This window comes from Pseudorca crassidens, chromosome 14, assembly GCF_039906515.1.
Source record: "Pseudorca crassidens isolate mPseCra1 chromosome 14, mPseCra1.hap1, whole genome shotgun sequence".
NCBI classification, from domain to species: domain Eukaryota; kingdom Metazoa; phylum Chordata; class Mammalia; order Artiodactyla; family Delphinidae; genus Pseudorca; species Pseudorca crassidens.
In genome coordinates this window covers 19,747,302-19,760,747 of record NC_090309.1, presented here as the reverse complement: position 1 = coordinate 19,760,747, position 13,446 = coordinate 19,747,302, and the positions used below count along the sequence as shown (strand labels likewise).

Genomic DNA, 13,446 nt, shown 5'->3' with positions numbered 1-13,446 from the left:
ATAAAATGGGACCCCTGTCTTACACCATATACAAAAATCAACTCAAAATTGATTAAAGACTTGAACATAAGACCTGAAACCATAAAATTCCTAGAAGAAAACATAGGGGATATGTTTTCCACTCCTTGGAAGTGGTCTTTGCAGTGAGTTTTTGGATTTGACACCAAAAGCAAAGGCAACAGAAGCAAAAACAAACAAGCAAACAATCAGAAACAAATGGACTACATCAAACTAAAACCTTCTGTACAGCAAAGGAAACCATCAACAAAATGAAAAGGAAACTTATGGAATGGGAGAAAATATTTGCAAATCATATATGTGTTAAGGGGTTAATATCCAAAATATCCAAAGAACTCATACAACTCAACAGCAGGAAAAGAAACAATCCCATTAAAAATGGACAGAGAACCCAAGTAGTCATTTCTCCAAAGAGACATACAAATGGCCAACAGGTACATGCTCAACATAGCTAATCATCAGGGGAATGCAAATCGAAACCACAATGAGATATCATCTCATACCTGTTATGATGGCCAGAGATAACAAGTGTTGGTGAGGTGGTGGGAGTATAAGCTGGTGCAACCACTGTGGAAAACAGTATGGAGATTCCTCAAAAAGGTAAAAATAGAACTACCATATGATCTGCTCCTCTACTTCTGAATATATATCCAAAAGAAATGAGAACAGAATATCAAAGAAATATCTGAACTCCCATGTCCATGCAACATTATTGACAATAGTCAAGATATGGAAGCAGTCTAAGTGTCCATCAACAGAAGAATGGATAAAGAAGATGTGAGATATATATAAAACTCACACACACACACACACACACACACACACACAAAATGGAATATTACTCAGCCATGAGAAAGTAGGAAATTCTGCCATTTGTGACAATATAGATGAGCCTTGAGGGCATTATGCTAAGTGACATAAGCCAAACTAAGAAAGACAAATACTGCATGGTATCACTTATATGTGGAATCTTAAAGAAAAAAGTCAAACTCGTAAATGTGGAAAATAGAAAAGTGGCTGCAAGGGGCTGGAGGATGGGAGAATGGGGAGAGGTTGGTAAACAGGTACAAACTTTAACCTGTGAGATGAATAAGGTCTGAGAGTCTCATGTAAATAATAAAGTGACTATAGTTAATAACACTGTACTGTAAAATTGAAATTTTCTAAGAGAGTAGAACTTAAATTTCTGACCAAAAAAAAGGTATGCGAGGTGATGGATATGTTAATTAACTAGATGGGAGGAATCCTTTCACAATGTATATGTATATCAAATCACCACGATGTACTCTTTAAATATCTTACAATTTTATTTTAATCTCAATTTTATCTCAATAACACTGAAATTAGAGAAAGAATGAATGTCTACCCATTAAAAAGATTTGCAGAGATGTCCTTTCATTGGTTAGATTAAAATTGGGCATACAGCCTTCAAAATCTCATCCAAGTTTAAACTTCTCTGATTCTTGTTGTCTGGGGAGAGACATTTTTTTCTTGAACTGTCTTTTTCAGAGAACTGTTTCATATTCATCAAATGGTTGCAGATTTTTAAACTTTGTGCAAAACACTTTTGCAGTATCTATTTGAAAGTGGCTCAATACACATCATACCTTCCTCATGTCCCACCCCATTGGCAGACCATTTTGGTCATTTTTGAGACAGTTTATTCTTCTTCTTGAGTTTGTGAGTTAAACTCTATCCTTTAATCACTCTGCCCTCTTATGAAATAAGAAGGTGAATTGTTAGAATAGTTGTGATCCATCAACTATATTTCTTTTGGTTTGCTGAAGAAAATGTAGTTGTTTACATTGATGAATAGCACTAATTGGGTAAAATAGACTGGTAGTGCTGAGCTAATACCTTTAAGTGTCTTGTCTTAGGCAATTAATATTCCCTTGCCACACATACATTTAAATAGTTGGAAGAAAGCCTTGTGTTCTTGACTCCTGTCAGACTTAACGAATGATTTTGTCAAGTCATTCCTTTCTGCCCTGGTTGATTGATAGCTAAATTTTGGTCTTCTAGCTTATGTAAAAAGTGTTAACTATGCCTTTCAGCTTGTAGGCAAGGGCATTTAAACCATTCTAATAGTCAATTTACAGAGGAATTACATTGCCTGTTTACCGGAGGGGTCAAAAAATTGTGCCCCTATTCATCAGAGACACAAATCACAGGGCTCATGAGCTAATGAAGGCAGTATTTATGAGTCCCTGCACTTGCTGGATGATACCAAGTTCAAGGTGTCCCTGGTCCTGGCTGCTTAGGACTCTGGCTCTCAATTTTGGATGTGCCTTTGCTCATGGACTATGTAATAGATAGATATATTTAGGATGAATATGATTTGATCCTAAAACTCTTAAGAATGAGAAAAAAACTAGAATGCTAGATTGTCACAGTACTAACCTTCATCTGCACCTTTCAAAGATATCTCTATAATAATGCAAATCCATTCTAACCTCTGTCACCACCTGGCTTATAGATTTTCATACATACCATAATTACCATCTGAAAGCAGGGGAAGTGAATCCCAATCATTTCTGGGAGGACTCTCACTTCTGTTGACTTGAGCCTTTGTTGAGAATCTGACAATTTACTGTTTTAAAACACTTCAACAGGGCTTCCCTGGTGGCGCAGTGGTTGAGAGTCCGCCTGCCAATGCAGGGGACACGGGTTCGTGCCCCAGTCCGGGAAGATGCCCCATGCCGTGGAGCAGCTGGGCCCGTGAGCCATGGCCTCTGAGCCTGCGCGTCCGGAGCCTGTGCTCTGCAACGGGAGAGGCCACAGCAGTGAGAGGCCAGCATACCGCAAAAAAAAAAGAAAAAAGCACTTTGACCAAAAAGTTTTAATAAGATAGTTACATAAAAGCAAGTATGACCCATGGACATGTTTTTGCAGTAGACATATCTTGACCCATGAGTCCTCCTTTTTTTTTTTTTTTCTTTACAGACTCATAAAGCCCCAGGAAGTCACAGAGTCTCATAGTGAGTATACAGGAGGTCCCTTTCAGCTCCTGGAATGGGGATTCATTAGGACTCAGCATCACTTCTTCCTCTGGAGGGACAACTTACTCCCTCTTGGGATATCCATCTGCCCCTGGGTCTGTTTCCCATCCTCTCTACTGGGGTTTTCTTTTTTTTTTTTTTCTTTTATTATCCTGGGGGAGTCTTCTAGAATTCTTCATGCACTTCACTCATCATCCAGAAAGCTGGATCACGTATGTTCCTGGAATTTGATGCACCATCAGTATCTATATACCTTTGCTTTCCGTCAATAATGTATGCAAAGCTGGAAAAATTTAGACAAAGGAGCGGTTGCATATACTACTAGTTCAGAGCGTGAACTCTGGGGCCAGCCTGGGTTCAAATCCTGCCACTGCCACTTATCAGCCATGTGAATATGGACAAGTAACATTCAATTGCCTCAGTTTCCTCACCTATAAAATGGAGAAAATAGTACCCAGGTCTTGTCAGAGAAATAACTGAGTTATTCCAAGCATTTAGAACAGTGTCTGATACAAAATAAGCATTAAAGTCTGCTAATATGACATACTAATTTTCCCCAATCCTTTCCTGCTCCCCCTTTTGCCACCTTTTCTCCATGGCCCACTGCTGCAATCCACTTCTGCCTTCTGCATTTACCCTCCATTCCACCAATCTCTCTTTTGCTTCCTTGTATTGCCTCAAGTGATTATGGGCTCCATGTTCTGCTAACATTTTTACCAGCACTAAGGAAAGCTGCTGTACATGCTGAATTGAGGCCATCTGGAGATCCATGATGACCCAGGACTGCCTGGGATCCTAAGGCAGTATTTCATTCTCCCCGTGAAAGGAATTGCCCTTGCCTACTGTGGAGTAAGAAGGGGACTTTGGTATGGTGCTCTGCATACTGGGACAGAAAGTGGAGCCAGCAGAAGGAGCCAAGTACCTGCTGCTATTCTTCAGGATGATCCCTGACCAACCCTTCCCTGTCCTAGTCCCCAAGACTTGTGTTTTCAGTACAATTTCAAACTAAATAATTTGTTAAATCTATACAAATAAGAAATTGCAGCTGTGATGTTTTTAAACATAGCCCAGAGCTTATAATTGTACATGTACTGTTAATCCAGCACTTTTGGCCAAAGAACTGAGTTAGAATGACACCAACCAGTCAACTGATTGATCAGAAATTTATTTTGATGGTGTCTCCCCCCAAAAATGGTTCAGTGACCACAAAAACTTATTCTAGTTTAATATGTATATTATCAGTCATCTCTTGTCACAGTAGTGCAGTATAATATCTCAATGGCATGCAGAAATAGCATTTGTTGCTCAGTAGTCGAAGATGGTCACCTTAGTCAAGCCTTTTCACGTGTATGGGTTCAGTTGCTCTTCACTGACCTAAGATGGTCTTGATGGGAATGACTGAGGTGACTTAGTTCTATTCCACATGTTTGTCTCCCTCCTCCTGGGACAAGCAGTCTAGCCTAGGCATGTCCTACTCATGAGAATGGCAGACTAACTAAACCAAGCAAGTCCACTGGACCAAGCAAAGTCACCCCTGCATGCATCATAATGGTCAACATCCATTGACCCTAAGCATGCCACATGGCCCAACTCAGAGCCAGAGAAGGCAGACAATACAGAGTTACATGGCAATGGGCTTGAGTAGAGGAGGGTGAAGAATGGGGCCATTCATATAACAAATCTACTACAGTTATCTACTCAGTGCATTTTAATCCATCAGCAAGATATGTATCAACTGTTATCTTGACTGCATCAGCACTCCTAGAGGAGAAATCTAGAGGGCATGGACTGTTTATCTGACTAAACTAAACCATCATGTGTTTGTTATTTAGGGCCATGCACATTGGTGTTTCTAATGATGACAGTTGTGCTTTGAATTGATTCACTAGGGCCTGAACTGGGGAGAGGGGTATATGGAGAAAAGCATGAAGCCTGATGAACTGTTCTTCTTCTTTTTTTCCCTTTTTTTAGAGGAGTAATTGGTTTCATTAAGGAAAGAAGCTGGTATCCCAATTAAAATGATTTTGCTTCACAGAAGATAGTGCCATCAGGATAATGAATAGAATGACCAAAGGATTTTATGTGTTTCTCATAAAGAAAATAAAATAAAGGGGAAAAAAAGTGATTATTCTCTGAGCGCTCTTGCACAAGCTTCATAGATATGCCTCTGCTCCCCCCACAGCTGCCCCCACCCCCATCCCAAACTGTGAGCAGTGCTGTCATTACCAGTGCACTGTGTGCATTGGCAGCACCTTAGCTTATTAAAGTGGTTTTGGGTGGATTACTGCACTGACTGATTACCTTAATTGACCTTCAGACTGGCTAAAATTTGCCTGACTTAATGAGGCTTAATTCTTGTCAAGCCCCTAGGCTAGATGGCTCCTGGCCCAGACACTTTGTTGTTTTGATATTTCATTTTTAATAACAATTACACCCCAAAGCTTAAGGAAATATGATAAAATGTGTCAGTGATTGTGAAGAGCCCAGAGCAGCTGTATCCATGGAAAGATTTAAGGTTCAAAGTTTTGAGCCCGTTTAAAATCACGATCTACCCTGAATTTGACCTTGATTGGTGTATCTTACATCATTGCAGTGAAGTGAATACTATTATTCTTAACAAGATTTTTCTAAACATCTGTCTAAATGACAAGACATGTTAAAACAATCAGCCACTTCTTAAATATCATGAGCCCAGCCTAGATTTGGGTGTTAACTCTTATTTCTGAAAAATCAAGATGGCACTGGATTGTCAGATGCTCGGAGACAATTCCACCTAAAGGTTTGCATGCAAAAACACTTAAATTGCAGGTAAGATTCAGCAAAGAAAGAAAGCTTTCCTTCTGCAGAAGAAATAGGATTTATTGGCATTAGGTATCTGGAACACTGTCCTAAGAAGGATTATGAAATGGTATTTGAGCTCAGAATAAAAGAACACTGATTGATTAGTCATGTCTGGTGTAGGCATAGCAAGCAAATGTGGCAGTATACTTGCCATTCCTGTCCCAGACCATAGTTTCTGATATTGTTCCTTACAGACAACCCTTCACCTTTAATTTTTTCCTACAAATATATTACTTTTTCCACCTTCCACCCATGCTTGAGTACCTGAATTATTATTCTACCAGATCTATTCTTTATTGGCCATTTTTTGGTTTTGAGTCAGCATCTGAATTCCTTTCCTATGTTTGGGGAATTCCTCATTATATAAATTTTGGTATATAAGAAGCTAAAATGGCCAGAACACTTGTTTTTACAAAGTGCTTTCCTCCCAACACCTTCCTCCTTCACCCTTGCAACTAGATGTTTACACATGACCCAGAGTTTGGGTCTGTATTTCACTCAGATAAAAATCAGTTTCATTTGCCTAAGACTTTGCATCAGAAGCTAATGACATAAAGACACAGTGTCCTAACAGTATTTTTATAAATTTATTTATTTTTTAATTTTATTTTTGGCTGTGTTGGGTCTTTGTTGCTGCATGCGGGCTTTCTCTAGTTGCGGCGAGCAGGGGCTACTCTTCGTTGTGGTGCGCGGACTTCTCATTGTGGTGGCTTCTCTTGTTGTGGCACACGGGCTCTAGGCACGTGGAATTCAGTAGTTGTGGCGCGTGAGCTCAGTAGTTGTGGCTTGCAGTCTCTAGAGTGCAGGCTCAGTAGTTGTGGCGCATGAATCTAGTTGCTCCGTGACATGTGGGATCTTCCCAGACCAGGGCTCGAACCCTTGTCCCCTGCACTGGCAGGTAGATTCTTAACCACTGCGCCACCAGGGAAACCCTGTCCTAACATTGTTGTATTCTGTTCTTTCTTTCAACTAACAGGAGAGCTTTTCTGCTTAAACCTTCCAAAATCAGTTTCTAATGCTTGCAACTAAGAAGTTAACTGATACGATAAGTCTAGGGCGGTGCTCTTCAAACTTTATTGTGCATAGGAATCACCTAGGCTTTTTATTAAAATGCAGATTCTGATTGAAATGGAAGTCTGGGATGGGCCTGAGGCTTGATTTTGTAACAAACTCCCAGGAAATGGCAATGATACTGGCCTGGGGCCCACCTTTTAAGTAGGAAGAATCAAGGGAAGGAAAGGTAGCCTAAAAGAAGACAGAATTGGCAGGAAAAAAGAGATCTGTTTCAACGTGTTCTAGTTAAGTTAGAACAGACCAACTACTATAACTAATAAACTTCAAAATGTGCAACAGCTCCAACAAAATAGAATTGCATTCTTAATCATGTAACAATACTGGGCCAGTGACAGAACACTGGGAAGCTCTCCTCCATGTATTCAGGTGTAGGTTGATTGGGGGGAACAGGGGTTGTACACCATCTTCAATTCATGGCTTCCCAGGTCACCTTGGGGTCACGTCTGTATTCCATCTAGATAAAATTGGAAAAGTGTGCATGAGAAATGTTTCCTTTTTTTTTGAAATTTTTAGTTATAAAATAAAGCATAGATACAGAAATCCACACACAATAAGCATTATCATTATGCAAACACTCTTGTAACCACTACCCAGGTCAAGAAATAGACTTTGCCAGCCTCCGTAGAAACGCCTTTTATATTTCCTGCCTCCCTCAAAAAGCAACATTATCCTGACTTTGAGAATGCTCACTTCGTTTCCTTTGTGGTTTTATCACTCTGATATTCATCTTCAGATGATATAGTTTAGGTTTGCCCACGTTTGGGGATTTATTTTTTAGTCTCTTAATCTGTTGCATCCCCTTCCATCCCTTTCTTTTGCTTATAATCTATCTGTTGAGGAACCCGGATGGTTTGTACTGTAAGGTTTCTGGAGTTTGCATTTAGCTGAATAGATATGTGTGATGCAGTCCCATATGTTATTCTGTCTTCTATATTTTGTGTAAACCACCAAGGGGATCCAGAGCTTCTACCATGTTCAAGTTTGATCCCTTTGGCATCACCATACTTGAGATTGTGCTGTTTCATCAGAAGGCACATAATGTCTGGTTCTCTCTCTCTTTTTTTAAATTGAAGTATAGTTGATATATAATATTATATAAGTTACAGATGTACAATATAGTGATTCACAATTCTTAAATTGTTGTATCTTTTTTGTGATGTTTTCAACCACTATTGTTCATTGTCTGATGTCTTAATTCATTAAAGGTTGCAAAATGGTGATATTCTATCATTTTGCCTTCAGTTATTAAGTGGACTAAATTTATAGACAGACATTTTCCTCGTTACAAAGAATTTCAGTTCATGTAGGAAAGGCAAGATGTATTCTTGATTCTTCCAAGATAAATGAATTGGTTCTTTGTCATCCTCTGAAGGTGACCAATTAATTATTATTATTTTTTAGTCATTATAAACTCATTTAAACATATTTGATGGGTTTCAAGACACTGGAATTTTTATTCTTTGTGACGTTTAAATTGTCTAGTCTTTGGCCAAGTGGGAGCCTACTGAGTTATTTTTACATGACCCTAGTAGTCTTTGATCTCTCTTTGCTGTCTGGTATAATAAGATAGTTCAGGCTATTTGTATATTTCTAGCCCCAAAGAAATTGGAATCAACCATTTCTCTAAGAAGTCCTAGTTTGGTTTAGGGGAAAATTGTATTTCAAGATGTTCATTGCTACTGGGCTGGCCATTGTTCTTAGACCTTTTCATTGGACAGAACTTGGAAATTGTATGTGTGTGTATGTGTGTGTGTGTGTGTGTGTGTATGTGTTTTCACTTTAAAATCTCATGTGTTCATACTGATATTTCTACTTCAGATCTAGGATTACAGGGTTTTTCCTTAACCTCTTCTATATTACATCGTCTTTCTTCCACACCAACACCTCTGGTTAGCAAGAACACAGGAGATGAGAAATAAACTTTCATAACTGTTTGCTTTATTTTACCTTGAAACACAATAGTGTTAGAATAGCAATCTTCATACTACCATTATAATTAAAATTACATAAGATAGTTAAAATCTTTTCACAAAAAATATCCTATTCCCTTTCTCTTTTCATTTTTACCTCTTCATTGCCAGAGCATACTTCCATTTTATATTATACTCTCTCCCATTTGACTATCCTATATTCTTAGTTCTATAAACATGTATATATTGAATGCCCACTGCCAGTACTTATGTTATGTTTTTCTAGATATTATGTTGATGTTTTTCTAGTTATTTTGCCAGGTAAAGTTCGTTCTCTAACAGATTCCCTAAGTCTCATAGCAACAATATTTTCTGAGTTCTTGCATGTTGATCAAATTTGGTCTGTGGCTTATATCCTTGAAAGTCAGTTTTGCTGGTTATAAAATTCTTAGCTCATATTTTCTTCCCTTGAGTATCTTAAATATGGTATTTCATTTTCTTCTGGCAAAAGCTTTGCTGTTGAAAAGTCTGGTCATCATCTGATTTTCTTTCCTTTATAAGTCACATGCTCTATTTGCCTAAGTACATAAGGATTTGCCCCTTTTTTCTTTAGAATCCAGTTTTCTTGGTTGATAGTATAGGTCACTCTTCTCAAGTACATGATACGCTTTTTCAGAAAATAGTTTATATATATATAATATATATTTCTATATAGAATATATATTTCTACATTGAATGTATAAAGAATATAATTTATATATTTTAAAATAATTATATAAAATAAATATGTAAGTGATTATATTTATATAATAACACTTTAATTGAAAATTTTATATATATATATTGAGGAAAACTTTCATGAATTAGAGTTCTTAGTATTCTTTCTGTTTTCTTGCTTTGATTTTCTTCTTTAGGGACCTCTAGTAGCCATAAATTGAATTTTCTTTGCCTATCTCCAATATTTGTCACCTTTACTCAAATTTTTTAAATCTCTTTTCCAAAAATTTATTTTGGGTAAAAATTTTTCCTTGTTTTCTCTTTTTATTTCTCTTGAGGCATTTGCAATTGTGTTTATTCATTTTTGTTTAGTCTTCAAATGATTTTTCTTTTATTTATAATTCTTTTCTGAGTTTCATGACCTCATCCTATAATTTCTTCTTTTTCTAATTTATGTTCTTTCATATCTTGCATCAATTTTTAGTGTATTTTAATATGTTTGAAATAGTAGATTACAGTTTTAATTTGTTTTACAGGCATATTTTTCTGGCATGCTTTTAGTTTGTGTAGAGATGATATATTTTTCTTATAATAATTTTATGTGAGTTTTGACCTTGATGATTTCAAGTTGCTCATTTTTATGTGAACTCAATCTTCCTGAAGGTTTAGACAGAGGCTAGAAGAGCAGATGGGTCTTCTAGCTTCACAGAGCTCTCACTCCTGTTACTTTTGTGTAACATTTAAAAGTACAGTGGCTTAGACACAAAATGACAAATACTGTATGATTTCACTTATATGAATGTTCTAGAATAGGCAAATTCATAGAGACAGAGAGTAGATTTATCAGGGGCTGGGAGGAGGGAAGCATGGGGAATTTTTGCTTAATGTTTATACAATTCTATTTGGGGTGATGGAAATATTTTGGAACTATATGATGGTGTTGGTTGTACAACATTGTGAAGCTAATTAATGACACCGAATTGTACACTTAAAAATGGTTAAAATGGAAAACTTTATGCTATATATATTCTACCAAAATAAAAATTTTAAGATTAAAAAAAACAACACAGTGGCTTGACTGGTGAGATAGCTAGCCTGGCTCTGACAATTGTCCCCACTTTACCTGGACTTTCCCTTTCTTTTATCTCTGTTGTCCCCATCCAGTTCAATTTTGATTTCACTCCCAGTAGTTTCTCCTTCATGAGGGTCTCTGTCCTGGAAGAGAGCCAAGCCAGGTCAGTTTCAAGTGTCCACTGCACTGTCCCTTTCAGAGTTTTTCATAGTGGCTTCTGCTACTTGCCACCTTACGATGGCAGGCAAGTTATTTAACTTTTCCAAGTCCCACTTTCTTCATTTGAAAAACTGGCATAAGACTAGTCCCTATCTCATAGTATTGTTGTGAGGATTAAGTAATGTAATATGTAAAGATCTTGGTTAACCTTAGTTGTCTGACACATCATATATACCCAGAATATATGAGCTCACCAATAAAAACATTATTCTCAAGCAGAAATTTAACACACCTTGCTAAATGAGTAACTAATTAATGTTAATTTTCCATAGGCTTTGTTATATTTTATATGGTGAAATGTCCAACTCAATCCAGAGTTGAACCAAAACTAAGCTACACATACACACATGCATACTTTATGGTAATTAGTGCAAAAAGGAACCGAGATTTGTGCAAAATTCTCCTCTGACCAATGATAAATATGTATGTGTATCACCTTATCAAAAGATTTGCCTGAATACTCCTGAATAGGAATATTTGTTTGGAAAATATACACATTGTTTATCATCTTCTCTCGTATTTACTTGTATTTGGGGTGTTTTTTCCCTGTATACATTCTGACAGTTATGAACAAAGCTGCACTAAGGTAATTGTTCAGTACACTTTCATTTCATTTTCATGCAGCTGCCCTGCTTCCCATTTTAACAATGTGGGAATGATGTGTAATTATGCACTGTTAGAAATTTGGGTATGTTTATTCTAACTTACCCTGAAGAATAATTGTCAGTACTTCTTTCTGGAGCACAGCAACTATATCATCATGGCACCTGGGCAGACACATTTTTGATATCGTTAGATGTTTCATGTTTCCACCTCCATTAAATACAAACAGTGGATCTATAAAGGGTAGGAGACTGCAGAGCGGTAAGGTTTTAGGGTGGCTTCAATGCCCAGTTCACCTAAAGTTCTCCCCACCTGTTGAATGATGCCTAGATTTCTCCTTTTTCTAAAGAGCGCAAGTTTTTGAGCTGAATCAAGATTCAAAACCTGAAGGGAGACATTTGGCCAATGAAGGATGAGAGCAGAACTTTGATAAGGAGAGCCTATAATGTAATGAGCTACAGGCCATGCGTAGGTCAACTTTCAAGTTGACCTACAATACAGTTAATTCAGAATCATTCATCAGTCATATCTCTTTGCATTCCTTTGATGTGATAAGCACCAGCAAGATTAAAAAGAGAGTTGGAACGTTATGCCTGTGGACCATGAGAACTGGGACTTTAGAAAAACTATTTCCAGGCAGTGATATAATTCATATGGCTAAATGAGTAATACGCTCAAATAGACAATTCCTCTGTTCCTTAATTGTGTGTGTCTCTGTTTTTGTTTTCACTGTAGCTTCGGAAAGCAGTGATGGATCACATATCTGATTCCTTCTTGGAAACCAACGTCCCTTTGCTAGTTCTCATTGAGGCTGCAAAAAGTGGGAATGAGAAAGAAGTGAAGGAATACGCCCAGGTTTTCCGCGAGCATGCCAACAAGCTGGTGGAGGTAAGTCAAGAGAGGCCCAAGACTAGAATTTATCAGTGGGTTTAATCTCTACATGTCTCTTGGAATTTCAACAGGCCATCCTTCTATGGTTTTCCTGGATCTTTCTTTTATTTTCTGTTGACTCCATCCCTTGCAAAGGAAGCAGGTTTTCAGTAATCTCTCCTCTCTGTATTAGACAATTCTAAATGTGTTCTGAAACATGTCTGCTAATTTTCCTGAACAATAAGCAGAGGCTGAAACAGGAGCAATAGAAAGGACCCTCCAAAGTTCTGAAGACCAGGTTTGATTAGAGGGAATAGAATTAAAATTGCCAAAAGGAGATTTAAACACTGTTCCCTTTTCGTCCCCATCTCCACTCCACTCACCTAAGCCTGGATTAGCTGGCCACATTATGAACATGTAAAAATCAATCCCCCCTCCCTATAAGAGATGTCTGAACTCCTGGTGAAGGATCTTGGGGCAGTAGTAGGAGTGTAAGTTCAGGTCCTAAGTATATTCTCTGTGTTAGAGACATCTGTGGGAGTTGCTTTATAAATGCAAAATTGTGCTGTGTGATTTTGAGAAAAAATATTGTTCAGGGGAAACAAAATAAAAGTGAAATGTTAACCAGACTGCCTAAATCTAAGAGTTGAAAACCAACAGCTTGGCAAAGGTTGGATTGAGTGATGTGGGGCTACATAGAAAAGAGAGATGCTGAACAGGAAATGTGTGTGATAGAGAAAAAGAGTCAAGGAGGGCAAGGGTCCTAGCAAATTAAGGGAATGGTTATCAGAGCCAGGTTAAAACTTTTTCAGGGTCTGAGTACTTCAAAACAACAGCAAAAACAGCAACAAAAACTCTGGTATAGCCCCACTGTAACTCAAAAATAAAATAAAATTACTCAAAACTGCAGACAACTTAAATGCAAGCTAAAAATTAAATAAATTACTTTTTATTTTCTTTGGATGGCAAAATTAAATTCTGAATAAGTTCATCAGATATGAAATCCTCTCCATTTTTCTTGCAGTGAGTGATGGGGTTGTGCTCCAATTTAATTGTGCCCTAAGCATGTGCTTGGTTCACTCTTTGGTTAATCCAGCACTGCTGTCGCTTCTGGGGCTGAACA

At 37.6% G+C, this 13,446-nt stretch overlaps 1 protein-coding gene across 2 annotated transcripts in view; it reads left to right on the top strand.

The window, feature by feature from the left end:
• CTNNA2 (catenin alpha 2) overlaps positions 1-13,446 on the top strand; it is a 1,189,124-nt gene that overhangs the window by 945,331 nt on the left and 230,347 nt on the right. For both annotated transcript variants that reach the window (XM_067704543.1, XM_067704544.1), the window contains exon 9: positions 12,189-12,341. In XM_067704543.1, the coding sequence (XP_067560644.1) occupies positions 12,189-12,341 (153 nt within the window). The remainder of the gene's footprint in view (positions 1-12,188; positions 12,342-13,446) is intronic.